The sequence below is a fragment of the Lipotes vexillifer genome, unplaced genomic scaffold (genome assembly GCF_000442215.2).
Source record: "Lipotes vexillifer unplaced genomic scaffold, Lipotes_vexillifer_v1.1 scaffold1691, whole genome shotgun sequence".
In the NCBI taxonomy this organism is placed as follows: Eukaryota; Metazoa; Chordata; class Mammalia; order Artiodactyla; family Lipotidae; genus Lipotes; species Lipotes vexillifer.
This window is the reverse complement of record NW_006789046.1, coordinates 290,470-308,798: the sequence shown is the minus strand read 5'-3', so window position 1 is coordinate 308,798 and position 18,329 is coordinate 290,470. Positions and strand designations below refer to the sequence as shown.

At 45.0% G+C, this 18,329-nt stretch overlaps 1 protein-coding gene across 1 annotated transcript in view; it reads right to left on the bottom strand.

Annotated features, from left to right (window-relative positions):
• The window catches only part of CCDC57 (coiled-coil domain containing 57), a 96,856-nt gene that overhangs the window by 31,435 nt on the left and 47,092 nt on the right, over positions 1-18,329 (bottom strand). The window contains exon 16 of the mRNA XM_007462379.1: positions 778-797. Coding sequence (XP_007462441.1) covers positions 778-797 — 20 coding nt within the window. The remainder of the gene's footprint in view (positions 1-777; positions 798-18,329) is intronic.

The window sequence follows — 18,329 nt, the reverse complement described above, 5'->3', positions numbered from 1 at the left end:
CTGAGCCTGCGCGTCCGGAGCCTGTGCTCCGCAACGGGAGAGGCCACAACAGTGAGAGGCTCCCGGACCCCCAAAAAAAAAAAAAAAAAAACATGAAACACAATCCTGAGGGGGGCGAGGGAGGTGGGATTGGGGACCAGGACCAATGCCCTGAGGTGAAGCCCTGTCACTCTGGGCAGCGGCCACCCTCTCTGACACCAAGCGCTCCAGTTCCAGGTGCTTCCTGGGCCGGGATGTGGCATGAAGACCCGGCCCTGGTGGATCCTGCGTACCAGCCCTGGCCCCGCTGTGCAGCCTGGCTCAGCATCCCTTCTGCAGACTATCTGTGCCAAGCGGGCTTGGCTCTCTCCTGAGCGTTCGGAGAAACATTCTTTCTTGGCATTCTTAGAGTCCTGTCGTGGAAATTTAAATAAAAGAAATTCAGTGCTTGTGGGTCATTGATGGGGTACCTTACTGAGTTTTCCCTCAAGATTAGGGAGAAGCGCTCTCCCCAGATTTCTGATATGAGGGACTTACTAGGCTCTGTGACAAGCCAAAGTGGGGAAACTGCTTGGGTTCACCAGCCAGGACGAATTTAACAGGCCTCATCATGGCAATCTAAGTACCTCCCTGCCCTCGAGGGCAACCAAGCACCTGAAAGTCACACAACCTTCCTGTGGTGCCCAGGGAGGGCACCCTGGGCCCCGCCAGGCACACAAGGGGCCCTGCAGCTCTTGTTTGTGACACATCTTCAGTGCACAATTGAGGCCACTCTGGGCCCCTGCAGCCTACACTCACATCTTCCCTCTGAGGGAAGTCTGTGGAAAAGCAGTCAGGAGCGGGCACCGAGGAGAACCAAAGCCCTGGACTGTGCAGAGCCCTGCACGGAGGGCCACCTGCTGCTGCCGCTTCTCCTGCTCAAGTTTAATTACATTTCGGATTTTCAGCCAAGTAATGCACTCATACATTTTCGTTTTAACTTTCAGATCCCACAAGCCACAAACAAACAAACAAACAAACAAACTTATCTAAACTGATGGAGAGTCTGTATTAGGTCAAATTGTATGAAATTGCTGGTATCTGACCACTTTTGACCTATAAAATGGCAATTTTGTATGGTTCAACATAATACTAAAGCCTACAGCAAACATACTACCTGAAGATAAAAAATGGGAAAAGCATTCTCTCTAAACCAGGACAAATGTGTGGGTGTCAGCCACTCAATTTTCCTCCATGCTGTGTGGGGTCCTGCCCAGGACAGTGGGGTGAGAAAAGATGAATGGTGTGAGGCCAGAAAAGGAAGCAGCCCAGTCCTTACCCCAGATGCTACGTCCATCAACACACAAAAGCAAAGAGAAATACTGACACATGTGTTGGCATCAATCAGTTCAGAAGAGTTAATAGATACAAAATCATTTTACAAAAGTCAACTCTGTTCCAAATGACCAGCAACAGTAGGAAAGTGTAAGTTTAGAGGGATGTTGAAGAGAAACAGACTGGTACAGCTATTAGACAGACTATTATTCATCAATAAAAAGATGAGCTCTCAAGCCAGAAGAGACATGGAGGAACATTACATGCATGTTGCTAAGGGAAGGACGCCCATCTGAGAAGGCTACTTGTTGTTTGATTCCAACTCTGTGACATCCTGGAAAAGGCAAAACCATGAACACAGGAACAAGATCAGTGGTTGCCAGGGGTTAAGGGTGATGAATAGTGGAGCACAGAGGAGTTTTAGGGCCGTGAAACTACTCTGTGTGATGCTATAATAATGAACATGTGCCATTATACACTAGTCCAAACCCGTGGAAAGTATGCCAAGAGTGACCCCTGATGTAAACTGTGGACTGTGGTGATGATGTGCTAGGGCAGGCTCATTGATTCTAACAAATTAACCACTTTGTTGGGGGTTGCTGATGACACGGGAGGCTGAGCACGTGTGGGGGCAGGAGGTACACGGGAACTCTCTATACTTTCTGCTCAATTTTGCTGTGAATCTGAAACTGCTCTGAAAAATGAAGCCTATTTATTAAAAAAGTTTTGATAGCAACAAAAACAGATGACTATATTTTGTTAACCTCTGAAATACCTATATGTGACACACTATAAAGGATCTTCATGCATTGTCTGAAGGTATAGGCCAGTATAACAACTTGACAGTGTCATTCAACAGTATCTAAGGAAGAGAAAATGTACACAGCCTAGAACACAGCAATTCTGATCCTAGGTCCATGCCCGAGAAACTTCTGCACATGAGGACATCTGTAACAATGTTCACACCAAAGAAATGGTAACTGACCTAAATGCCCATCAATAGAAGAATGGATAAGTAAATGCTCGTGTATTCACAAAATAGAAAGAAAATACACCAACTTGTGCCTAGACCTGGGGTCGGCAAAGCACAACTTGTAGACCAAATCCTGCCCACCACATTTTTTGGTACAGTCTATGAGTTAAAATTGTTTTTTACATTTTTAAATAGTTGAAAAAAATCAAGAAGAAATGTATTTCATGACATGAAAATTATGAAATTAAAGTTACAAGGTCCATAAACTTTTACTGGAGCACATCCATGCCCACCTGTTTACATATCTCCTGTGCTGGCATTCAGGACAAATGCAGAGTTGAGAAGTTGCAACAGAGACTCTGGCCCTTATAGGCCAGAATATTCACTATTTGGTCCTTTACAGAGAAGGTTTGCCAATTCCTGAACTAGAGCTACATGTACCAACATATAAACAGTTGACCCTTGAACAACATGTGTTTGAACTGGGCGGGTCCCCTTATATGCAGAGTTTTTTCAATAAATATGCAGTACAGAACTACATGATCCATAGCTGGCTGAATCCACGGATGCAGAACCACCGATACAGAGGGACGACGGTAAAGTTAAATGTGGATTTTCGACCACTGGTGGGGGGTCAGTGCCCCTAACCCCCACGATGTTCAAGGGTCAACGGTGTACATCAGAAACACAGTGCTGAATGAGAGCATGTGTACAGAACGATGTACACACAGCTGGGTGTGATTTACACAGATTCTTCAAATATCTGCTGAGAGAGAGAAACACCAGACTCGGGGAAGTCTGAAGGGACCATGGATATTGCGGGCAGAACACTCAAAGGGGTTTTAACTTACAACATTTTGCTTATTAAGTTGGATGGTGTACACACAGGTCTCATTATATTAGTCTTTTTATCTTAGAAGTCTAAAAATACTTAAAATAAAAATAAATACATAAATAACAATATCCACCCAACAGAGAATAAATGGGAAAGAACAACCAAGAAAATTTTGTAAAGGAACAGAAACAAGGGCAAGCTGTTAACGTATTTGTAACTTATTAAAACATTACGAAGCTGCGGGATTCAGAGCAGGACAGCACCCGCTCAGGAGCAGACAATTCACTGGAACTGTACAGAAAGTAAATGCAGAACCCGAACCTAACAATGCTGCAGCATCAGGCCCATCGCCTACAAAGCACTGGCCTAACTTCTCAAAAATGCCAATGCTGTGAAAGACAGAGAAGGGCTGAGAAGTCGTCCAGGCTGAAGGAGACACGTGCACATACACGTGTGGGCTGCATGCCACACAGGTCCTGGACGGCCTGCTTGGTGGAAGAGGATGGCTGAAAAGAGGTGACTGGCAAAATCTGAACACAGAATATGTATTAAATTCTAGGACTGCATTAATGTTATGTTTCCTGATTTTGATAATTTATATTTTACTGCAGCTATATTTCAGGGAGTGTCCTTGTATTCTGACATACAGGGGCTCGATGTCTGCAACTTAGATCTACCTATTTCTCTAACATGTGGAGGAAGCAGAGGGAGGGAAGAGAAAGAATGGTAAAGCAAATGTAGCAAAAAGTTAACAGTTGGTTAATCTAAGTGAAGGGTATATGTGCTATTCTTGCAACTTTGTGTAAATTTGAAGTTATTTCAAAATAAAAAATTAAACACAAACATAAGCAAGAGTACAGATTTTTAGTACATGATAAAAATGTCAATTCAAAATCAGTGAGAAAAAGGAGGATACTTACTTACAGGGTACTATGACAATTAGTAAAATAGAACAACCAGAGAAACAGGTGAATATTTACCTAAACTCAAAATACAGGAAAAAACCTCTAAGCCAGAAAACAGTGAAATAAACCTTTAAAGTAGACTGACAGGGTTCATTAGATGAAAAAAAATTATCTGTGGATTTTTAAAAAAATGAAAAATTAAAAGGCAAATGACAAGTTTGAGAAACATGTGTAACAGAGAAGAATCAATTTCCTTAACACATAAAGAACCCCTACAAACTAACAAGAAAAATACAAACACACAAGTAGAAAAATTAGCTAAAAACTTGCATAAATAACCCACAAAAGAAGAAATATAAATGGCTGATAAATAGATTAAAAAATTTAACATTGCTCGGAATATAAGACATTTTTAAAAGATGCATTTTTTAAACTATTATGTTGGTAAAGATTTAGAAAATAATACCTAGGTAGGTAAAGCTATATAATAAAACATATATATATTATACTTTGTAATTTTGAAAAATAGCAGGAAACACACTGATATGTTACTGGCTACTATGTTGAAATGTTAAAAGCTGGAAACTTTTAAAATTGTGTTTACTGTATTTTGAAGTTTCTGTTATGAAATGAAGTATTTAAGCAATCAGTAAAAAGTTATTAGAAATAAGTTTCTTACGTAAAGGAGTGTTACCTGAGTTGTGAGACGGGGTTGCAACTGTCCCAAGCGTGTATCAGGTGCCTCACCTGAACCCTGGGCCTCAGGGGTAGGAAGGGGGTGATGAGGCAGCTTCCCTAAAATGAGATGAGGGAAATGGTTTGTCCTCTGTGTGCATATCACTTGGGTTTCTCTCGTGCTGAATACAAATACTCAGGAAGAACAGTATGTACCTCTTCAAAACCAAAGTCACTTCTCTTTCAAGAGAACTTGGGGGGTGGACACCTGTGACTTATACAACACACACCAGCATTTCAGCAGACTTCAGAACACACAGAAGCCTTCCACAGCAGCAGATACCCCTTATGCAGCTTCTCCAAGTGGCAGTCATGAGCCATCCATTAAGAGACCCAAAGACATACCCTCTCCACAGCAGAGAAAAATAAGAAGCAAAAGTTTAAGTATATACACTTGAGGATTATTCTTGTAATCAATGCTTCAGCAGTCTTCTTTGAAAATAGGCATAAACATCTTAGATTAACTTTATCTAAAACTTTTTTTTGCGGGGGAGGGGACTAACTTTTTTTGGCATGACACAGAAACAACCAACTATAACTTATCAGTTGCACTGTTCTTGCTATGAACTCTCAACAGATCTTTCACTTTTGAAAATTATTAGTAAATTAACCATGGCCATGTTAAGTCTTTGACATCTCCATGGACAAAAAAAATGTTGTCTGCCATTTCAATAAACAAAGAATGTTGCCTGCCACCAAGCTATCAGCCTCTGCAGCCACTCCAACTGTGCACCCTGAGGGGATTTGGGATGGAGAAAAACAGGACACTGTCCCTACATAGTTAAGATGCATATCAAAGGAATGATTTCAATGGGCCCAAGGTCTTGCATCGTCCCATAGGTAGAAAGGCACTAAAATCCTCGAGATGTCTGCTTTTTGTGATTAGCAGTAATCTTTTGATGTCTGACTACATATATATTGTTTCAGCAAAAACTCCTACATATTCTGTCTCCTCCCTGACCTCTTTGGAACAGTCTCTCAGAGCCATCTGACAGGCTACCTTCCCGGACTACAGTCCTCAGTAATGTTCTTGAATAAAACATAACTCTCAACTTTTAGGTTGTGCTTTTTCTTCAGCGAACATCTACAAAGAATCTGTTTACTTTAATGGGAAAAAAAATGAAAGAAAGAAAGAGAAGAAGGAGGAGAGAAAGTTTTACAGTCAGGTCAGCACAGTGGGAAAAGACTGTGCTACAGGCATTGCTTGGACCACCGTGAGGCCATCCCAGTGGACTGACTCAGGATCTCCAGAACTCTAGTCAAGAAGCAGATGGACCGTTGAGACCTCAGAACCAAGACTGAGAGGAACAAGGATTAACCAGCTAGGATTGAAGGAACCAATTAGGGACGATGCAGCTGTTGTTGGGAACACTATAGATGTGATTTTAATGTTCTCCTTTCTAGATATGCAAGGAACTCTTTCTTTTTCCCCTTAAGCTGTCTGTAGCCCATATACATTTAGTGGTCTCTGGTTTTGGAAACTGAAACGAAACATTTCTAAGTGATATCTTGGTCTCCCTGCCCGAGTCCTCCAGAACTCAGAAACTCCTGTTGAGTATTCTTACTTGCCTGGCAATATAGTAATTTGCATAGGTTCAAAGAGAATCTGTCCTTGTTTTTACCAGGATTTGACTGGAAATGTGGATTATGCAGCCAAGGCCCTGCCTGGGTGGCCAGAGTTGAGAATGATACTCATTTAATCATCAGGACCCATTGCCTGTAAGGATCTGTGGTTGACTTCATGGAGCGATGCTCACAAAGCCTTCCCAGGAAAACTGCCAGGTGCCAGGCTCACGGAGGGTTAAGGAAGGTCATCTCCTGGCAGGTCCAGGAACCTCAGAATATTTTGGAAACCTCAAGAAAAAAGGAATTTTCTCAAAATCACCAAAAGCAGGTGAAACATGGTGAGTTCTTGGCTTCCTGGACTCAGGACAACAAACAAGAAGCTTTCAAAAGTCCAATCTGAAATCGTGATGGAAAGTTCCAGCAAAGCAAACTCAAGAAGGCTAACACCGTGAATTAACACTCTTGCTGTGCCTATGGAAACGATCAGGCCAAATGATACCAGCCTTGTTTTGTGATCAAGAATAGTCTTTGAGATTATTTTTCTTTCTCTCTTTTTTCTTTTGGCCACACTGTGCGACTTGTGGGATCTTAGTTCCCCGACCAGGAATTGAACCTAAGCCCTCAGCAGTGAAAGCACAGAGTCCTAACCACTGGACCGCCAGGGAATTCCCCGAGATTATTTTTTTATCAAAAGCTGAGAAACTGTAGGGAGGGACTTCTCTGGTGGCACAGTGGTTAAGAATCCACCTGTCAAAACAGGGGACACGGGTTCGAGCCCTGGGCCGGGAAGATCCCACATGCCGTGGAGCACCTAAGCCTGAGCGCCACGACTCCTGAGCCTGCACTCCAGAGCCCACAAGCCACAACTAATGAGCCCCCATGCCACAATTACTGAAGCCTGTGCACCTAGAGCCCGTGCTCTGTATCAAGAGAAGCCTCCGCAGTGAGAAGCCTGCGCACTGCAATGAAGAGTAGCCCCTGCTCGCCGCAACTAGAGAAAGACCACGTGCAGCAACAAAGACCCCATGCAGCCAAAAGTAAATAAATTAATTTAAGAAAAAAACTGTAGGGAAGAAAACTGTGTTCCAATGGAAACTGCATAGCCTACTGCGCACCCTGAGGAGCTATCAGGTTCTTGCCTCTCATTGTGCCTGAACTACTTTACAACTCTGGAAGTTGACAGACACGCAAACTACACCTTGTCCCTTGGAGTTTTCATGGGCTCCCCCTCCCCCCTTTAGAGAAACCAGTTCTGCCTCCATTTGCAATTCAACTTCTTTACTCCATATAAATTTGTGCTCTTTTGATTTTTCCTTGGAATTGCTTATAACATGTGACTGATTTCCTCACTGTTTAATAAATAGAAGAAAATTCTAAACACGGGATCATTTTCATATCTGTTTGACAGCCATATTTTACTTCTTTCTGAAAATTACTTTTTAAAACCTGGTTAAAGAAATATTATTAAATGTTATTAAACATCAGAAAGGACACTGAATAATATGAACCATGATGAGCTATTAACTGTCATGAACACTCTTCTGCTCTAAGTAACACGGCATGAAAACTGACACAACACAATGGTGAGGAGGAGAAATGGACAGAAATACAAGAGCAGTGCAAGATTTTAACACAAAGATCATGGTTCTTGGCATTTCAAGTTGACGAGTATAAAGAAGTTTAGACAGAATGTTAATAATTATATTTAAGCTGAGGCGTCCCAGCACTGGAGCCTACAGGCTGTTGGGTGGGGCTGGGTCTTCATGCCAGGGTGGTGGTCTCCAGGAGAGCTCACGCCAGTGGGTGTTCCCTGGTATCTCCGCCACCAGTGTCCTTGTCCCCACAGTGAGCTGCAGCTGCCTCCCACCTCCTCGGAGACCCCCCCAAGACCAGCAGGATAGTCTTCAGTATTTTGCTCATTTGTTCATCCATGTGAACATAAAATCCAGTTTGTCCAGCTCCTTGAAAAAAATATGCTGGAAGTTCGATCAGTTTGAGAATTGACGTCCTCAAAAAAGTAAACTCTCTGTATCAGTGGACATACTATATCTCTGTTTATCTAGGTCTTCTTTAGCATCTTTAATAAAACTGTAATTTTTTTCAATAAGAAAAAAATATATTTAATAAGGCTGCTTAATAGAACAGAATCAAAAGTAGACTTCAACTCATGCTTAAAAATAACTGAAGGAATTCTTTTTAAAATAAATTTATTTATTTATTTTTGGCTGAGTTGGGTCCTCGTTGCTGCACGTGGGCTTTCCCTAGTTGCAGCGAGCGGGGGCTACTCTTCGTTGCGGTGCGCAGGCTTCTCATTGCGGTGGCTTCTCTTGTTGTGGAGCACGGGCTCTAGGCAAACAGGCTTCAGTAGTTGTGGCTCGTGGACTTAGTTGCTCTGCGGCATGTGGAATCTTCCTGGACCAGAGCTCGAACCCACGTCCCCTGCATTGGCAGGTGGATTTTTATAAACACTGCACCACCAGGGAAGCCCACTAAAGGAATTTTGAAACTCTCTCTTGTGAAAATTAACCAAGGGAATCTCACTAAGATGGAGTGGGAGACCAGAAGGGGAGCCCTTATGCATGTCCCACTCACATCAATACAGATCCTAACAGAAGAGATTACCTTGCATCTCCAGATGGAAGTGACACTGCTTTACTGCTGCCTGTGGGAGGAAGATATTCTCCTTGCCTGGCAGCAGCCCAACCAATGAGATCATTACAGCTCAGCCAATGAAAAACCACTAAACTTTGAACCCCCAGTTTCCTCCAATGGACTGTTTATAACGGCTCCGCACAATGTCCCCTTCTCCGCTATAAAAGAGTTTCCTCTCTTTTGCTTTACCTGACTTGCATGTGGTTCACCATAGTTGTATGTTCTGAACTGCAATTCTTTGCTGCTCCTTAATAAACTCGTTTTGCTGATAAAAATAACTGTTTTAGGTTAACATTACATGGAGGTCCGACCGAGATCCAGAGCAGACCCCTGACAACCTCAAGGCTGGTGAGCAAACAGGTGTGGTACCAACAGAGCCCACTGAGCTCACTGTTTTTCTAGTCACCCCTGGAGTTTGAGGGTAAGTTTTTCTCCTGGATCTGAGCTCCACTCTTTTTGCATTTGGAAGCTCTCTAGGCTTTATCTGGGATCTGTTCAAAGGCTTCATCCTTTTTTGTTAAGGCCTTGTTTTGTCCGTGAGTACTCATTTGGCACTTCAGCCTGACTTGAAATCAGGCTGTCCCTATTGGAACTGTGCTGGCATTTGGTCCAATTCCTTTTGGAACTGGGCTGTTCCTATTTGGAACTGTGCCATTCAGCCTCTGGCCTGATTCCGTTGGGATCAGGCTGTCCCTACTGGAACTGTGCTGCTATTTGGCCTGCAGGCTGTTTAAGAATTACCCCTTTGCTTTAGAGGAAAAAAAAAAAAAAAAACCTCTCAAAAATGGGATCCCAGTTATCTAAATGTCTTGAGGGCACCCCACATTCAAGGACCCTGTCTGATTTTATGTTTAAAAACCACAGCCCCTCCTCCTGCACATTTCTATGGGGAAATTTCAGGCTCCCCAAACTTACCTTTCTTAAAACTATATTAGCCATAGCTCTGAAATCATCAAAATTAAACCGGGTGCCTCTTTTGTTTGCTATTTTGAGGCTTCCAAACATTATCAGGAATTTAAAATTGCTTCCCTGCAAATACAATAATTACATTAACTGAGGCAAACAAACAATTAAAGAAAGACAAAATGGCTCTGAAGTCTCATGCTCAACTCCCCCAACTTCTTTGTCCCTGGTGTCATCTTGTTCATCCTCCTACCCCTGCTTCTTTGTCTCAGGCTCTGCCACCCTCTGAACCTATCAGAACCTGTCCTTTAAAGTGAAATATTCTGAGGGTCCAAAGAGACCCGAGATTACTTATGTTCCCTTGAGGAAGGGTGAATTGCCAGATGCAGTTAAAAGACTTTCCTAAAGTAACTGAGGGCCCCTGTAGGTTTGCTGGAGAATTCGGCATAGTTATTTAAACCTACTAGTCTGGTTTCTCAGATTTATATCAGTTAGTTTACATGCTTTCTGAGGGGCAAGCCAAACACTGGATGAAATTAGCCCGACGGAAACACCCTGGAGGGGATTTAGAAAAATAAACCCCTAGCTTCTGGCAAGAGGTCAGAACGCGCTGAAAACCTTCACCAGCCATTACAGTCGTCTTTCCTAAGCCTGTTGATGGAAATAAAATTTAGGTTTTCACACAAAAATCTGATGAACCTGTTCATGACTATTATAATTGACTTCACATTGTTTTTAAAGAAAATTCTGGTCTTCCTTCAGATGTTCAAACCACTCAGATACCCCTTATCTCCATACTTATGAATGGGCTGAACCAGGATCTTTCTCTTTTTCTCTTTTAAAAGGACAAGGGTGGAATGGGAAATTACGTCCATTCTAGACTTAGTTAACTTGGCAAATTAGCTCACTCGAATCCTAGATGAATCACCTAAAAGAAAGACCACTAGGGCTTCCCTGGCGGCACAGTGGTTGAGAGTCTGCCTGCCAATGCAGGGGACACGGGTTCGTGCCCCAGTCCGGGAGGATCCCACATGCCGCGGAGCGGCTGGACCCGTGAGCCATGGCCGCTGAGCCTGCGTGGCCGGAGCCTGTGCTCCGCAACAGGAGAGGCCACAACAGTGAGAGGCCCGCGTACTGCAAAAAAGAAAGAAAGAAAGAAAGAAAGACCACTAAATTCTTAATCTTCAACTCCCGAAAATGAAGGCCCCTTAACGAAACCCAAAACCTTCTAGTTTCTGCTATTACTGTAAAGAGCCAGGACACTGGAAAGACTGTTACAAGTTTAAGCATTTAGGGCATCTTCAGCCCTCTAACCAGCCTCTCCAATATCTTCTTAACTCCCAATGAGGGGCTCCAAGGACAGAGGCTCTCCCAATCCTCTCCTTGAATCAGCTTGGAGAAGCCACTCTCCAGATTGGGAACGAATCTCTCTCTGTCCTTACAGACACCAGACCACACTCTCAGTGCTCAGCCCCACTGATAGAAAGGAGCCCCTGCCTCAAAATACTAAAATGGTCCAAATAGTGGGGGATCTCTAAGGAACCTCAACAGGGCCCTGTTTCTGAACCTATTCCCTTTTGCTTAGACCCTTTAAGAGATACACACCCTCTTCTTAGCTCCTCCGTCCCTATTCATTTAATAGGCTGAGACTTCTTGGAAAAGTATCATGCCTGAACTTCTTTCTCCCAAAAGGGGGAAACAGTTCTAAAATTTGACAGTCGCCATCAAAATAGCCACAACCAGGTGAATTAAATGATCCTTTGACACCTTTTATTTGCTCTGTCTCCAACGGTTCTGGAACTGATTCCAGAAACACTAATCATTTGTCCCTATTGAATCAGCTACCACCCTCCTTATGGGCAAACTCTCCAATTGGCATTGGCAAAATCCACAGTGTACCTCCCATCAAGATTCAAATAGATCCCTCAAAACCTCTCCCCAAGTAAAAAAGCCCTTCAAGGTATAAAGTCCATAATAGAAGACTTTGAGGCTCATGGCCTCATTATCCCCTACAGTAGTTCCTGTGGTACTCCTATTTCACCTGTGAGAAAATCCAAGTTTCCTCTCTTGTTTTACTGGACTTACATGTGGCTCACCATAGCTGCATGTCCTAAACGGCAATTCTTTGCTGTTCCCAAATAAACCCATTTTGCTGGAAAAATAACTGGCCATTTTTTTGTTTTAGGTGAACAATCCTAATCTAACTTGAGTGAAACAGAAAACCTGAGCCCATAGGGGCAGAACATCTGGCAACTAATCACCCTAATAATATTATCCCTCAAAATCCCTGGGACATGGCCAAAGCGATACTCAGATGGGAAATTCACACCTTAAAAAATGCAATTACTGGGCTTCCTTGATGGTACAGTGGTTAAGAATCTGCCTGCCAACGCAGGGGGCACGGGTTCGAGCCCTGGTCCGAGAAGATCCCACATGCCGCGGAGCAACTGAGCCCATGAGCCACAACTACTGAGCCTGCGCTCTAGAGTCCATGAGCCACAACCACTGAGCCTGTGTGCCACAACTACTGAAGCCCACACACCTAGAGCCCGTGCTCCACAACAAGAGAAGCCACTGCAATGAGAAGCCCGCACACCACAACGAAGAGTAGCCCCTGCTCGTCGCAACTAGAGAAAGACCGCACACAGCAACAAAGACCCAATGCAGCTAAAAATAAATAAATAAATAAATTTATATATATTAAAAAATGCAATTACTAAACAAGAAAGAATGAAGTAAATGTTTAAGACATCAGGGAAAGAACAATAAAATAAACCCAAGGAAAAGAATGAAGAAAGATGAAATGGAAACTTCTGGTAAAGACACAGGAATCTACCCATTGGCTCCAAGCAGTCACCTTTGAGGAAACCCCCTGGAAGGTAGCAGAGAAATTTTAAAACACACACACACACACACACACACACACACACACAATGTAGATAAACACATCTAACATGCTCCAGAAGAGATTAGAAATAGGAAGAAGTGGTATTTAAAGAAACAATGGGTGAATGGATAAAGATGTGGCAGATATATACAATGGAATATTACTCAGCCATAAAAAGAAAAAAAACTGAGTTATTTGTAGTGAGGTGGATGGACCTACAGACTGTCATACAGAGTGAAGTAAGTCAGAAAGAGAAAAATAAATACCATATGCTAACACATATATATGGAATCTAAAAAAAAAAAAATGGTTCTGAAGAACCTAGGGGCAGGACAAGAATAAAGATGCAGACGTAGAGAATGGACTTGAGGACATGGGGAGGGGGAAGGGTAAGCTGGGACAAAGTGAGAGAGTGGCACTGGCATATATACACTACCAAATGTAAAACAGATAGCTAGTGGGAAGCAGCCGCATAGCACAGGGAGATCAGCTCGGTGCTTTGTGACCACCTAGAGGGGTGGGATAGGGAGGGTGGGAGGGAGACACAAGAGGGAGGAGACATGGGGATGTATGTAAATGTATAGCTGATTCACTTTGTTATACAGCAGAAACTGTATAACACACCATAGTAAAGCAAATACACCATAGTAAAGCAATTATACTCCAATAAAGATGTTAAAAAAAAAAAAGAAAGAAACAATGGGGACTTCCCTGGTGGCGCAGTGGTTAAGAATCCACCTGCCAATGCAGGGGACAGGGGTTCGAGCCCTGGTCTGGGAAGATCCCACATGCTGCGGAACAACTAAGCCCGTGTGCCACAACTACTGAGCCTGCGCTCTAGAGCCCACCAGCCACAACTACTGAGCCCCGGTGCCACAACTACTGAAGCCTGCGCCTAGAGCCCATGCTCTGCAACAGAGCATGCAACAGAGAAGCCACTGCAATGAGGAGCAACTAAGCCCGCGCACCACAACGAAGAGTAGCCCCCACTCGCCACAACTAGAGAAAGCCTGCGCACAGCAATGAAGACCCAACGCAGCCAAAAATAAATAAATAAATTTATTAAAAAAAAAAAAACAACAATGGCTGAGAATTTTAAAGAATGGGGGAAAAAAAAACAACCCAACCAACCACAAGTCTTAAGATTTAAAAAACATACTGATTCCAGAGCAGGTTAAATTAAAGCAGAGCAACTCTCACGTAGACACAGGATGGTAAAACAGGAGCACAAATGGATTAGATGAAAAAAAATCTCAGAGCAGCCAGAGAGGAAAGGGAGGCCACCCATGAGGAAGGGGCTTGTACTAATGCTGGCTTCTCAGAAGACAGCAGGGTATTGTCTTTTTTTGGGGGGGTGGTCTTCGTTGCTGCACGTGGGCTTTCTCTAGTTGTGGCAAGCGGGTCTACTCTTGGTTGCAGTGAGCAGGCTTCTTACTGCAGTGTCTTCTTTTGCTGTGGAGCACGGGCTCTAGGAGCACGGGCTCAGTAGTTGTGGTGCACGGGCTTAGTTGCTCCGCAGCACATGGGATCTTCCCGGACCAGGGCTCGAACCCGTGTCCCCTGCATTGGCAGGTGGCTTCTTTTTTCTTATTTATTTATTTTATTTATTAATTTTTGGCTGCATTGGGTCTTCGTTACTACGCGCAGGCTTTCTCTAGTTGCAGCGAGTGGGGCTACTCTTTGTTGCGGTGCGTGGGCTTCTCATTGCAGCGGCTTCTTTTGTTGCCGAGCACAGGCTCTAGGCGCGCGGGCTTCAGTAGTTGTGGCTCGCGGGCTCTAGAGCACAGGCTCAGTAGTTGTGGCACACGGGCTTAGTTGCTCCGCGGCACGTGGGATCTTCCCAGACCAGGGCTCGAACCCATGTCCCCTGAAGTGGCAGGTGGATTCTTAACCATTGTGCCACCAGGGAAGCTGCTATTGTCTTTGAAAAAGTTGTAAGAAAATGCTAATCAGAGGTCTCTTTCCAGCTACGCCATCGTTCTAGAAAGTGGTCAAAATAAAATCATTTTATGAAGACAAAGAGTTTATTGCCCACAGGCTCTTCCTGAAGGAAAGACTAGATCCCTGAATGTCAGTTCCTTTCCCTCCCAGGCCCTCAGAAGAGATGTGTGAAATTGTGCATGACCCAGGGCTCCCAAGGGTCCTAGAGAAGCAGAGTGTGGCAGGTTGTTGACAGCGAGGGGCAAATATGCCAAGAGTTCATAAAATGTGACTGAAAATCACTGCTTCTAAATTAATACCATTTACAGTAGGATTGGAGATCCTTATGTATGATCATAATTAATTAAATGTAAAGAGGTATTTTACTATTTATGTAAGTGTGCCCAATAAACAGCATTGGGTCAGCCAGCTAACCACTTAAGAAAAGATAAAGATAGATGCCTAATTTGTTCTTTTCTTTTACTAAATCATTTCTAGATGAATCAAAAATTCAGCAAGAAGGAAGTTGGTGGAAGGGACAAAAGAAATTCACCAGGAAAACTACATGATAATGAGATACAAATGGCCAAGACACACACACACACAGAAATGTAAAGAAATACAAATTAAAACAATGAACTATTTTTACCTAACTAAATTGGCAAAAACCATTTTCTAATGAATTTTTAGTTTCTGTGAAGCTGTGGCCAAGTAGGCACTTTACTGTTGTAAAAATGCCTGAGATGCGCTTTGGTGGGGGGTAGGGGCGGACTGGGGGCACGAGCATGCCCTCCTGCGAGGCTAGCTACAGCATGACTGCCGAGCCACACGACAGACATGTGATTCCAGTGTGGAGTCTCCTCCCAGCGGGGCCAGCGAGGGAATGAGTGCAGACCGAGGCGGGGGCCACGTGGAGTTCCAATGTGAGGGTGCGTGTGACAGTGTGAACATACACCCCAACAGACAGACAGATAGGCGCCAAAATGCGGATGAGTTCTAGTCAGTAATTTGTGCTTCCCAGTATAAGTTAACAATTTCTCAGCATTCATTTGTATTTTCATAGTGAGCAAACAGCCTTTCATAATCAGGATAAAAAGAGAGCTTTTAAGAAGTGCTGGCTATGGGACTTCCCTGGTGGTGCAGTGGTTAAGAATCTGCCTGCCAATGCAGGGGACATGGGTTCGAGCCCTGGTCCGGGAAGATCCCACGTGCTGTGGAGCAACTACACCCATGCACCACAACTACTGAGCTTGCGCTCTAGAGCCCACAAGCCACAACTACTGAGCCTGCGAGCCGCAACTACTGAAGCCTGCGAGCCGCAACTACTGAAGCCTGCGCGCCTAGAGCCCTTCCCCCTTCCCCCACGACCTTCTGTACGGATTTGCTCTCTGGAAGGAATTCTGATTTCGCGTGATCCTGCCTGCGTCCGTGTCTCTGATTCCGCCAGCGGCAAAAAAAAAAAAAATTAATAATAATAAATAAATAAATTTTTTAAAAAAGAAATGCTGGCTATCAAAGGCTATATACTGTGTGATTCCAGCTGTATGACATTCTGAAAAGGCTAAACTATGGAGACAGTGAAAAGATGAGTGGTTGTCAGAAGTCAGGAGGGAGGGAGGATGACCAGTGGAGCAGAGGCTCCAAACGCACAGAACACACACCACCAAGGTGAACCTGATGTAAACTACGGACTCTGGGTGACGCTGTGTCAAAGCAGTTTCACTGATTACGACAAATGTACCATCTAGAGTGGATGTGGATTACGAGGGAGGAGTGTGTGTGCGGGGTCAGGGAGTGTATGGGAAATCTGTGTCTTCTGCTCGGTTTTGCTGTGAACCTAAAACTACACCCCCCCCAAAATAAAGTCTTTCAAAACTGTTAGATGTTAAGATCCTTAGAACCAACACTTTAAGGAATCCTACCTGTATACTATAGATTAGGAAAACATCATGTGCAGTTCCAATTTCTGGCAAAAGCTGAATTGGCAGCAGGAGGAAGAACGAAGTAGGAGAGAGGTGGGCCAAGCTGAAGTCCGCTCAGTTTGGCGGCATGACCTGCCCTTTTCTGGCCCTCCACCGTGCAGGTCTGCTCAGGCTGTGCTGGCATCCATCATGGTCCTGGCCTCACCCACAGCAGATGGTGTGACGGCCTCTCAGAAGTGAGGGGTGAGCACTCAGAGCTGGGCTGACAGGAGTGCAGGCGGGGACGGGGCACCTGGGGACAGGTGACTCCCCAGCACTGCCACCCACCCACTCGCCTGGAGAAGAGGTGGGGGAGTGAAGGGCTGAATCAAGGGCCGCCTGGGCAGCTCTGGGCCACACGCCCAACCACGCGAGTCTGCCTGTCTGTAAATGAGGATCCGAAGGCCCGGACCTGAGAGGGAGGGACGTGGCTGGCACAGGAGCCTGACCCCAGGCCGCGGAGGATGCAAGATGAAGCCAGGGCCAGTGAAGGGGCTGCTCTGCTAGCTCCCTGCGGCGATGAGGTCCCTTCCCAGAGGCACACAGGCGAGGACAAGCCTTGGGGCAGGGGCAGGTGTACCCTGGGGTCGACCCTGCCTGGTGGCGCTGAAACCAGAGGGAGCCAGAGTGGGTGTGGCTCTGCCTTGGCTGTACCGTCTCACATTTTCAATATTGTCAAGTGATGATAAGATACTTCTGTCACAGCTGGTCATTCTGTACCACTTAATGATCGCAGTCACATGATTGATGACCCGGGTAAATCATCTTTGTAAAAAAATGCAGACAGACCAGTCTTGTTCACAGCCTGTGCTATCCCTCAAATGTGGGAGGGTAGAAACCTACCATCACACGGTGTTGGGGGAGGGTGGCCTTCCCAAAAGGGAACCAACGGAGTGTGCTGGACATTCTTACAAACCACCAGTGACACAGAAGTTCACAGAGCAAACCCCAAACCCTTCACCCCTCTCTTCTCACTCCGCTATCCTCCTCAAAGTGCTGGATGTGCTTCCTTCCAGTCCGCCCTGTATGTGCATGCGTGCACACACACGCTTTGTATGTTCACCTGGGGCTCCAAGCACACTGTTTGGCGGGCTGCTCCTCTCACAGGCTGAAGCGTCTGGGCTGGCACACAGTGTGTGGTCAGTGGGCCGAGCTGGTCCTTACAGTGTCCAGGCCCGCGAGGAAAGGACACAAAGTGAGAATACGCGTTAGGACGTCAGGGGCTTTGAAGTAATTTGGAAGGGCCACATTTTTATTGTACTTGACAAAAGAATCATCCACAGTGGACTGGAGCTGAATGCAGAAAGCGGGCTGTCTGTCCCTCTTGTTTGAGAAGCGCTGTGCGGAGATGGCGCCTGGTGGGGATGTGGGCGCCCCTTCGTTCTCTTGAGGGCTCAGCAGCATCCAAGTTCCAACTCCAATGTCCCACGGATGAACACCTGGACCTTCCCAATGACTTTCTTACTGTAATAAAAACGCTGTCAAAAATATCCTTGTATGGGCTTCCCTGGTGGTGCAGTGGTTGAGAGTCCGCCTGCTGATGCAGGGGACATGGGTTCGTGCCCCAGTCCGGGAAGATGCCACATGCCGCAGAGCGGCTAGGCCCGTGAACCATGGCTGCTGAGCCTGTGCCAACGGAGCCTGTGCTCCGCAATGGGAGAGGCCAAGACAGTGAGAGGCCCGCGTACCGCAAAAAAAA